The sequence below is a fragment of the Salmo salar genome, chromosome ssa12 (genome assembly GCF_905237065.1).
Source record: "Salmo salar chromosome ssa12, Ssal_v3.1, whole genome shotgun sequence".
Classification (NCBI taxonomy): Eukaryota; Metazoa; Chordata; class Actinopteri; order Salmoniformes; family Salmonidae; genus Salmo; species Salmo salar.
Genome location: NC_059453.1, coordinates 44,759,605 through 44,771,747, shown reverse-complemented (window position 1 = coordinate 44,771,747; position 12,143 = coordinate 44,759,605). Strand labels below are relative to the sequence as shown.

The 12,143-nt window shown below is 41.7% G+C and overlaps 1 protein-coding gene across 1 annotated transcript in view; it reads right to left on the bottom strand.

The window, feature by feature from the left end:
* Positions 1-11,628, bottom strand: part of LOC106565306 (cadherin-22-like) — a 138,450-nt gene extending 126,822 nt beyond the window's left edge. The window contains exon 1 of the mRNA XM_045691397.1: positions 10,357-11,628. Coding sequence (XP_045547353.1) covers positions 10,357-10,584 — 228 coding nt within the window. The 5' untranslated portion in view covers positions 10,585-11,628. The remainder of the gene's footprint in view (positions 1-10,356) is intronic.
* Between the last annotated feature and the right edge of the window lie 515 nt (positions 11,629-12,143).

Genomic DNA, 12,143 nt, shown 5'->3' with positions numbered 1-12,143 from the left:
TGGCACCCACACACAGACAAAAACACACATGCACAAACACACACACTATCTTTCTCTCTCTATCTTACACCCTGTCTCACACATACATAACTGGGCAAGCTGAGGGCTGACTCAGAGAAAGAGCAGGGGTGGATGGGATATGGAACTGCCTGCCAAGTAGAGGTCCGCACGCTAACGAAGCCCTCTGGTGTCACTTTGGATTCAGGGCAAACCACCCTACAGAAGGACATTACAAATGAGACAGCTGATTTGAAGTTAAAAACGAGATCAGATATACTACATTTTGTGTAGTGAATTGGCATTGTGCCTCTGCTCACCTATTCTCGCTCGCCCTCCTACACATATCACCCTCCTTCGCTGTACCATTCATATGCACAGACATATACACACACTGTACACCCACTCAACCCTCTCACACACTCACACATCCATATAACAATTATTGACAATTATTAACATACATGCTATATTTAACCAAAAAGGCCCGAGGGGGTATGATATATGGCCAATATACCACGGCTAAGGGCTGTTCTTGTTGCGGAGTGCCTGCATACAGCACTTAGCCGTGGTATATTGTGCATATACCACAAAGCCCCGAGGTGCCTAATTGCTATTATAAACTGGTTACCAACGTAAATAGAGCAGTAAAAATACATGTTTTGTCATACCCGTGTTATATGGTCTGATATACCATGGCTTTCAGCCAATCAGCATTCAGGGCCCAAACCACTCAGTTTATAATTCCTCTTTTATATTGTCTTTTCAGTGTATCTCATTGGCAACGGCTAATTCTATCATTACTTCCTAGAGAAGCCTTGTTGTAATCTGATAGCCAATTAGGAATTGGGAGGTGGGGGAGCCCTACTTTTTGGTGACCATTCGAAACCAAAAGCTATGTTATTGCTATTAAAATATATATTGTGATAGCTGTAATTGATATTTTATTTCACCCAGTAGGCTAGTGTGCAATTTTGTTTTAATATTATGGTATTAGGGCCGGGATGATACCAGTATCGCGATACTGGTTAGTATCATGGCAAGGAAACAAAACACAAAGAGGATTTAACTTCTTTAGGAAAACAGTCCTAATGTTGGAAACACACATTATGTTGTCATCCAGAGTCACATTTATTTATTTCCCAAGCTATAGCACACAACATTTTACATACAGTGGCTTTTTAGGACCAGAGTCAGGTCAGCTTCGTGTTTTCATTTTTGCCATGGAAAAAATATTGCAATACTGGCATTGTCACAGCCCTAATTGGTATGAAAATAAACGTTCACATTGATGTTGGCATTTGAAGTCGGCCTTGATGTGACTTGATAGCGTTTATTATGCATCTATTTCATGTTGCACTGTATGCACCGTTTCATAAGTAAATTAGTCAATTTATGATGAGGTTGAGTGATGGTTAACATTGTGCACACCATTCAAGAGACCTTTAAAATGAATTTTGTGGTGATAATTAATGTCGGGGGTCATTTGTTTAAATTTTTGCTGTTCTCCAAATAGCATTTTTGAGTTTTAAATTGTGTAGCAATGTAGCAAATTAACTTAAAGTTCTAAAGAATCCCTTGAGGGGGGCATCCTCCCCACCCACTTTGCCATACCCTTGGTTTAGCTGAACTGACGCCACTGCTTCCTACTTAACACACCGATTAAACGTGTCGTCAAACATGACTTAACTTTCACAGCCAATCGGAAAGCAAAATACTGTCCATGAAAATAATAACACTGAATCGTGACTATACATGTGGTCAGTCTGGTAAAGAGACAAAGCTCAATGACATTCAAAGTTGTCCATACTACATGTGCCCATGTTTCAACCCTTTTTAGTCTTTCAATTATTGTTTTAATCTGATCTATTGTGCTGTAAATCTAGAAATATTAAATGAAATTTAAAGCCACAGTCTGTGAGATGTCATGAAAAATACCTGATTTGTAATAATATGACTTACAAATACTTAACTGTAATAATATTAGTGCAGTACAATAGCCTTAACAAAAAAAGGACAATGATTCCTTTGTCTATGCATTTGTTGTCATAGGAGGCTTTGCAAGCAAATTATGTGTAGCAATAAATCATAATGTAAATTATGTTTCAAAAATAAGTGTTGCTCAAACTTTCAAGACATTCCTTGAGCACTACAGATATATCACAACAGATATATAATAGAAGTCCATGTGAAAATGTCATGGAATGCATTCGCTCAATTGCTTACGTTTTTAGTTGGTGGCCCACTGTTTGGTGGCATGCACATCTCACAGAGTGTGGGTTTAACTGAGTCTAACACATCTTGTATCTGCAATGAAACAAACGAATACAGCTTGAGACAAAGGTTGTGTCACCAAACAGTATGCTTTTATAATCTATGATCTATACATGTAACATTTCATTTTGTTTTATGTTTTGTGTACAATTTGATGGCTAGTGTCTTGTAAGCTAATATGGGCTAAGCAAAAAAAAAAAAAAACAATGAATGAATGAATCATTCAATCCATCCATCAATCAACCAATCAATCAATCATATATAGTAGAGGAAATACAATACTGTCTTGGTTTATAATATCTTTAAACCTGGTAGTTTTTAATGGTTTGAAACCTGCTATTACACTTTGGGTTTACTATATTTACTACAATAAAGGTGGAAAAGGTTTAATTCTCTTTCCCCCTTATACAAAAGGGTCATCATTCTAAGTATCCAGACCATTGGTTCAGATATGTTATTGTCCGATTGTATCTGAATGCCTCTGGCTGACAATGAGTTCAAATGTATCCTAAGTAGTTGTAAGTACCTATAACCACAGAATTAGAATGTGATTCTGTGGCTACGTTTACATAGGCAGCCCAATTCTGATATTTTGCCAATAACTGTTTATTTGATCTTTGGCCAAATAATTGGGCAAAACATCAGGATTGTGCTGCCTGTGTAAACGCAGCCATAGTCTATGTCTGTAACCTTCTACCTCCTGAATGTGGTTCAGCATTGGCATGGAACTATCTTAAATGGCTCTTAAGACTTAAGATTGTATAAACACTTTCAGATCTCTGCTTTATATTAATCTGCATGGAAACCTTGGAACACCTTTCCCTTTCAACCTTAGGTAAGCATTAGACCTGAACATCCTGGGTCCCAGTCTTTCTGACGGGTCGTCCCCAGGTGGTGAGTGTAGGCAACAACACCTCCAACACACTGATCCTCAACATGAGGGTCCCCCAGGGGTGTGTGTTCAGCCCCCTCCTGTACTCCCTGTTCACCCATGACTGCGTGGCTAGGCACGACCACAACCCTATCATCAAGTTTGCTGATGACGCAACAGTGGTAGGCCTGATCACCAACAACGATGAGACAGTCTACAGGAAGGAGGTTAGTGCCCTGGCAGAGTGGTGCTGGGGAAATAACCTCTCCCTCAACCTAAAAAAAATGAAGGAGCTGATCATGGACTACAGGAGACAGCAAAGAGAGCACGCCCCCCATCAACATCAATGGGCCACAGTGAAGACGGTCAGAAGCTTAAAGTTACTTGGCGTGCACATCATCAAGGACCTGAAATGGTCCGACCACACCGACACCGTGGTGAAGAAGGCGCAAAAGCACCTCTTCAACCTCAGGAGGCTAAAGAAATTTGGCATGGCCTCTAAGACCCTCACAAACTTCTACATGCATTCTGTCAGGCTCATATTAATCAGAATCATATTACAGGATTATACATCATGTGTGATTGTGTTGACAGATATATCTACTGTAAATCACGTCCAGATATGCTACTTATTTACATATTTTAACATGCACAGAAATAAACCACATCCATGTTCTCATTTTGGTAGGTATTTTCATTATTAAACATGTAATGAACTACACAGAGGGAAAAGTGCACCACGGACAGAACTCTTGTTAATGGATATGCACAAAAACACAAGAAAGAGAGAGAGAGCTCAACATTACAGTCGTGGCCAAAAGTTTTGAGAATGACACAAGTTTGTATGATGGAAATTTGCATATACTCCAGAATGTTATGAAGATTGATCAGATGAATTGCAATGAATTGCAAAGCCAAGTTTGCCATGCAAATGAACCGAATCCCCCAAAAACATTTCCACTTGCATTTCGTCCCTGCCACAAAAGGACCAGCTGACATCATGTCAGTGATTCTCTCGTTAACACAGGTGTGATTGTTGACGAGGATAAGGCTGGAGGTCACTCTGTCATGCTGATTGAGTTCGAATAACAGACTCGAAGCTTCAAAAGGAGGGTGGTGCTTGGAATCATTGTTCTTCCTCTGTCAACCATGGTTACCTGCAAAGGAAACACGTGCCGTCATCATTGCTTTGCACAAAAAGGGCTTCACAGGCAAGGATATTGCTGCCAGTAAGATTGCACCTAAATCAACCATTTATCGGATCATCAAGAATTTCAAGGAGAGCGGTTCAATTGTTGTGAAGAAGGCTTCAGGGCACCCAAGAAAGTCCAGCAAGCGCCAGGACCGTCTCCTAAAGTTGATTCAGCTGCGGGATCGGGGCACCACCAGTAAAGAGCTTGCTCAGGAATGGCAGCAGGCAGGTGTGAGTGCATCTGCATGCACAGTGAGGCGAAGACTTTTGGAGGATGGCCTGGTGTCAAGAAGGGCAGCAAAGAAGCCACTTCTCTCCTGGAAAAACATCAGGGACAGACTGATATTCTTCAAAAGGTACAGGGATTGGACTGCTGAGGACTGGGGTAAAGTCATTTTCTCTGATGAATCCCCTTTCCGATTGTTTGGGGCATCCGGAAAAAAGCTTGTCCGGAAAAGACAAGGTGAGCGCTACCATCAGTCCTGTGTCAAGCCAACAGTAAAGCATCCTGAGACCATTCATGCGTGGGGTTGCTTCTCAGCCAAGGGAGTGTGCTCACTCACAATTTTGCCTAAGAACACAGCCATGAATAAAGAATGGTACCAACACATCCTCCGAGAACAACTTCTCCCAACCATCCAGGAACAGTTTGCTGATGAACAATGCCTTTTCCAGCATGATGGAGCACCTTGCCATAAGGCAAAAGTGATAACTAAGTGGCTCGGGGAACAAAGCATCAATATTTTGGGTCCATGCCCAGGAAACTCCCCAGACCTTAATCCCATTGAGAACTTGTGGTCAATCCTCAAGAGGCGGGTGGACAAACAAAAACCCACAGGTTCTGACAAACTCCAAGCATTGATTATGCAAGAATGGGCTGCCATCAGTCAGGATGTGGCCTTGAAGTTAATTGACAGCATGCCAGGGCGGATTGTTGAGGTCTTGAAAAAGAAGGGTCAGCACTGCAAATATTGACTCTTTGTATCAACTTCATGTAATTGTCATTAAAAGCGTTTGACACTTATGAAATGCTTGTAATTATACTTCAGTATTCCATACTAACATCTGACAAAAATATCTAAAGACACTGAAGCAGCAAACTTTGTGAAAATTAATATTTGTGTCATTCTCAAAACTTTTGGCCACGACTGTACATTTAAACTACTCAATCAGTGTGATGGGCATTGACTAGAGCAGTGAAGTCAGGTATAGTTTCTGACGTCGCTATGCGCTGGATCGCTGAGAGGTGAGAGTCAGTAAGAGATGATCTGTGCCTTGACTTGTTATATTTCATTACTGAAAATGTCTGTTCACATACATAGGTTGAGCCAAACAGTACAAATATTTTCTCAGCATGACTCCTAATCTTTGGAAAGTTTTGTTCATCGAGAGATACATAGAACCTCGTCAGTGACATTGTTTTGAATGGTTCTCCAATCACTGCATCAGACTGAAGATCGATAAGCTCAAGTTGCAGATCAGTGGGAGCGTTATCCACATTGAAGGTGAAACGAGAGGAAACCAACAGTATGTCATTTTCCAACACTTTGATATCCTCAAAATGACGAGAAAACTCACTGATCAAAGCACGCAGCAGCGATGTATACTTCTCCCGCTGGTCATCTGATAGGCAACAGACTAGTAGTCTGGTAGGTGGGGGAGATTGTTGGCTTCTACTTGGCGGGTCAGGAGGAGTAATTTTCACTTGAAGGCTTTGACAAGGCTCTACATCTGATATGCAAAAAAGGCCCTTCCCTTGTAGTTTGGAATTCAGTTCATTCATGAGGGCCATGATGTCCACAGTGAAGGCAAAATCAGCCAACCATTTTTTATCTTGCAGTTGAGGGAAATCCATATATTTTCCATTCATTTGCAAAAACTCAGCAATCTCCGACTTCAGGTCCCACAGCCTTTTAAGCACCTTCCCTAACCTCTCATGTTTGTGTGGTAGGGGAGATCTGCATGACCCGACTCTGTCTCTTACAACAGTGAGACAAACCGCCTGCGGTTTAAAGATTTTGCTCTTGTGAATTTTCTCACTTTAGTGACGGTATCCACATGGTTCATTTTCATAACACATTTCCATAGCACCTCCTGATGAATAATACAACTCAGGAGAATTATGTTCTGATCTGGGTTCAGCTCAGCTACTTCATCTTGTATCCTTTTCAAAAGGCCAACGTTTTTTCCTGTCAAGTTTGGGAACCCATTAGTGGTCACACTGGATAACTTGTCAAAACTCAGTCCCAGCTTTGCCACACACTTATTAACCTCCTCCAATAAATCTTTCCCTATGGTTGTGCTCTTCATTGATTGCACTTAAGCAAACTCCTCTGTAATTTCAAAGTCTGGGGTTATGCCTCGTAAGAATATCAACAACTGTGCCATGTCACATGCATCACTGCTCTCATCCAGGCCAAGGAGAAATAGGTGAAATCCTTTACCTTGTCTTTGAACCTTTGTTACATATTCTCTGCGATGTCCTCAACACGCCGTGTCACTGTTCGTCTTGACAGGGAAACATTTTCAAACAGCTCTTTCTTGTTGGGGCAAAGTATTGCTGCAGAGTCAATTAAATATTCTTTAATGAATTCGCCCTCAGCGAATGGCTTGCTTTTGTAAGCAATTTTGTGGGACAGTATATAGCTATCTCTCGCAATTCCGTTGTTTCCTAAATGCAGTTTTGTGAAAAGTCCTTGCTGCTTTTGCAACTGAGAAAGCAACTATTTCGATGCACTTGCCCTCTGCTCAGAAAACATAGTCCTATATTTCTCTGCTCGCTTCGTCTGGAAGTGTCGGGACAAGTTGTAGTCTTTCATGACATTGATGCTCTCTTTGCACACTAAGCACACAGCTTTCCCTGATACCTCAATAAATAAATATTTCGATGTCCACTCTTGCTGGAGCACCCTACATTCATTGTCTACTTTCCTTTTAGTTTTGCGAAATTTCTAGCTAGCTACTATTTGTAACTGTGACATCTTTGTCAGCCTGTCAGTCACTGTCTGTCCTCGTGCAGTTGTTATTTATATGTGCCTTCAAAATAAATGTTCCACAAGCGGTGAGAGTTAAATCATTACACAAAGGCGAATATTCATTGGGCTTTTAATTTGAATAACAAAAGTTTTTCAAAACTTTACTATCATTCAACACCATAGTACCCTCCAAACTCATCATTAAGCTTGAGACCCTGGGTCTCGATCCTGCCCTGTGCAACTGTGTCCTGGACTTCCTGACGGGCCGCCCCCAGGTGGTGAAGGTAGGAAACCACATCTCCACTCCGCTCATCCTCAACACTGGGGCCCCACAAAGGTGTGTTCTCAGCCCCCTCCTGTACTCCCTGTTCACCCACGACTGCGTGGCCATGCACGCCTCCAACTCAATCATCACGTTTGCAGACGACACTACAGTGGGAGGCTTGATTACCAACAACGACGAGACAGCCTACAGGGAAGAGGTGAGGGCCCTCGGAGTGTGGTGTCAGGAAAATAACCTTTCACTCAATGTCAGCTAAACAAAACACCCCCCCCCCCCCATCCACATCGACAGGACAACAGTGGAGAAGGTGGAAAGTTTTAAGTTCCTCGGTGTACATATCACTGATAAACTGAAATGGTCCACGCATACAGCCAGTATGATGAAGAAGGCGCAACAGCGCCTCTTCAACCTCAGGAGGCTAAAAAATGTGGCTTGTCACCCGAAAACACTCACTAACTTTTACAGGTGCACAATTGAGAGCATCCTGTCATGCTGTATCACCGCCTGGTACGGCAACTGCACCACCCACAACCGCAGGGCTCTCCAGAGGGTGGTGAGGTCTGCACAATGCATCACCAGGGGCAAACTACCTGCCCTCCAGGACACCTAAAACACCCGATGTCAAAGGAAGGCAAAAAAGATCATCAAGGACAATAACCACCCGAGCCACTGCCTGTTCACCCCGCTTCCATCCAAAAGGCGAAGTCAGTACAGGTGCATCAAAGCTGGGACAGAGAGATGGTAGCTGTTCTTCAATCTCAAGGCCATCAGATTGTTAAACAACCACCACTAGCACAGAGAGGCGGCTGCCTACCTAGAGACTTGATATCATTGGCCACTTTAATAAATGGAACACAGTCACTTTAATAATGGCACTTTAAGAATGTTTACATATCTCGCATTACTCATCTCATATTGTAACGCCCTGGCCATAGAAAGGTTTTTTTTGTTCGTTATTTTGGTTAGGCCAGGGTGTTACATTGGGTGGGCGTTCTATGTTCTTTTTTCTAGGTTGGTTTGTTTCGTTGATTTTGGCCGTGTGGCTTCCAATCAGGCACAGCTGTAGTTTGTTGTTGCTGATTGGGAGTCACACATAAGTAGCCTGTTTTTTCCTTTGGGGGTGTGGGTGATTGTTTTCTGTTTCGTTCATTTTTGACCAGACAGGACTGTTTGCTGTCGTTGCTGTTTAGTGTTTTGTTTATAGTGGTTCATTTTATTAAATATTCAAAATGAATACACATCCTCCGCTGCACCTTGGTTTTATTACGATGACAGCCCTTACACATATGTGTGTACTATATCCTTCACTATCTATTCTTTACTATCAATTGCATCTTGCTGCTCTGTCACTGCTCATCTATATATTTTATACTTATATATTCTTATCCCATTCCTTTACTAGATTGTGTGTATTATGTTTTGTTGTGGAATTTGGTAGATATTATGTTTTGTTGTGGAATTGTTAGATATTACCTGTTAGATACTGCTGCACTGTCGGATCTAGAAGCATAAGCATTTCACTACACTTGCAATAACATCTGCTAACCATGTATATGTGACCATAAAATTTGATTTGATTTGACATGAGTTTTGACTGAACTACTAGTCTCAAACCAGGAAATGGGTAACACATACTGTAGATAAATACTGAATGGGATAATAAAGCTTTCAGAATTTGAATATTGAACTTAGCAGAAGGGGGGAATCAGACAGACGGACAGATCATAGAAGGCCAAGGAAATTCATTACCCAAATGTATCAAACAAAGCTGCCAGTTTATTGCGATGTGAGTGGCCATTTAGTGAAACTAATATTTCATTAGCAGATTAATGGCCAGTAGGACAGCCTTGGCAGCTTTGCTGAGTTGGGCGAGAAGAAGTTGTCTAAATGTCCCACACTGGCCGTATTTAATCCTATATTGCTCTAATTAAATTTTTTGATATCCTTACCGATGGATGAGTCCGGCAACATCACCACCAAGCTACTATTAATAGTCCTGGCTTGTGCCCCGGCTTCATGGACAGCAATAACTCTGGGTAATTTTATTAATAAAATCATCTCTCTTTCTCTCCCCCTTGCTATGCCCCTACCACGTTTATATATCAGTGCCTCGCTTGCCCCCGCCACACTCTCCCGTAATGAATCACTTCGAAATGCATGAATCCTCTCTCTCCACCTCTCATTCTTTTGAGCTCATCTTTCGCTCATGCTCAGTCTGTTTGTTTTTTCGTCTGTCTGTCTTTCTGTCCATCTGTATGTGTGTCTGTTCATCTGTCTGTCCGTCTGTCTGTTTCTTTATCTTCATGCCCCACCCCACCCTCTTTCTCTCCTCTGCTCATTCTCTCTATCGGTCTGGCTAAGGCCTATCATGTATCCTGTCTGAATAGATAGCACAATCTGTCTCCTAATAGAAAAAGAATACAGTGGTAGATGGGGAGGCCTGGGGGTAATTCCTGCCTTTATAAGGAAAAGCATTCAGACTAGAGTTTAAAATATTAATTCACGATTATCAATTGCTAATGACTGAATTCAGACAATCATGGGTATGCAGTAAAAATGTACCAGCACCTTCCCTATTTCTTTTGCTTTTGCCATCTTATCTTTTCCAATCATAACATGTCATACAAATCAAATCGCAATCAACTCATAAGTAAGATATGAATGAGGATAGGATGTCTGGGGATGTTTCGAGCAAAGACTTCAACTGTTATGTTAGTGTTATCCCCCTAAACACACAAAAATCTCTCAGACATAGTTGGCTTACCTTTCCAACGTAGAGTGGTTCCGTGCCCGTGTACTCCTCCACCACAAAGAACTGGTTCCACACCCATCCTCTCTTCACTCGTTCATGGGACATGAGCTCCTGCTCCTTCGTTTCACCCTTGGCCACGCCATTAGTCCTTGTGGTCTCTGACCATCCACAACTACAGCAATGCAAAAGCCAAAGGGCCGTCAACAGGCTGCAAGCTCCCAGTCTCCAACAGGGAGCCATTTTGGAAAATCCTGATTGGCTCTACATGTGACGGAGATTACCGAAGAGGTGAAAAGAGTCCTCAAGCCAGCAATGTTGAAGAACAAACACTCCAAGGACAACCAAGATTTCTGTTCTAGGACTCTTGGATTAATTCACAAGATTCTTGAGTATTCAATTGTCTTAAATTGTTCCGTCTCAGGATGCAGGGCATGTCATGACACGCCATGATTCGGTGAATTTAGAAAGACTGCAGAATGTTTTTTCTCTTTGCAGAAGAAACTTGACAAATCATTTTGAAACAGATTTATCTTTCCCATGTGATCTTCGCCATTGAGTTTTTCCAGACTTATCTCCACTGTCTGTCTACACTGGTATCAAATCCATTCTGATAACAGATGTGTTTTGTTACTGTACAAGGGAAAACTGCATTCAAGATTTCCAAGACTTTATGGGTAGCACAGTTTCACGTTGTTGATGGCAGCACCACAATCTCTAAAAAAGTATGGTGTTGAAGGGAGTGGGCCTGATATTGATACAAAACTCCCTGAGAATTCAAATTGACAATTTCAATCCATACATGGTATTTTTTTTATTATTCAAACACATTCATTTGGGAAATCCTGCAATGGACAAGCTCCGTTGAATAGAAGATCATGGGACCTATAACCATTGAAATGGCCTTGGTATCATTATCAAGGTCAATTTGGGATGCAACTGGTAAAACAAGGTTCAAATCTTACTGAAAACCTTGGGTATCTCACCACTAACTCCAAACTATTGGAGCTGATTGACACTAAAATTCATAGTTATTATCTTTCAAGATATCTTTATTTTGTATTTTCAAATTAAAATGTATTTCAAAGAAATGCAGGTCATTCGGATACTAGATTCCTCAGATCCACAGATTACAAGCTTCTCTCTAGGTCCAGGACCCTAGGGTTGTGTATGGTCCAGCGACCATCTCTTTTCACTCCATTGCAGTATTAGGGAACTCCATTGGCTCAGATCTTATTCCATTCCAGAATTCTTCTGGATGATTCAGGCATAGAGAGGGCCCACACAAAACCTGAAAAAGACAAGAAGGAAAAGTATAGGTTACCATCACATTTTCCTGTAGAACAAAAGGCATTTATCACTGGTTGGGCTTTACACTGCAGTGTTTTTCATCATATATGAAATTGTATAAATGTTTTAAATGCATACTGCAAACACAAAACGTGCCTAAAGCTCAACTCATTTATCGTTCAAACTAAATTAAATTACATTATCTCTCCAAAACGTGCACGTCTTTTCATGCCAACTTTCTTCTAGCTCTTCACAACTCGAGCCACAATAATGAAAATGTGTTGTTTTTGTTTGGATTATCTGGAGGGAACTGTTTTCAGCCTGCCATTTGTTGTGTTCGGCAAGCACCCAAACAATGTGCTCTGAGCACAAGAGCGATGGCACAGTACTGTATGAGGGGAGCGCGCGCCAGGTGTGTGGAGGGGAGGATGGAGAAGAATAGAGGCAAGAGAGAAAAAGGTGGATGGCTCTAAGTCACGATTCAGGCCCCTAGCAACTGTCTGCCTCAGTCC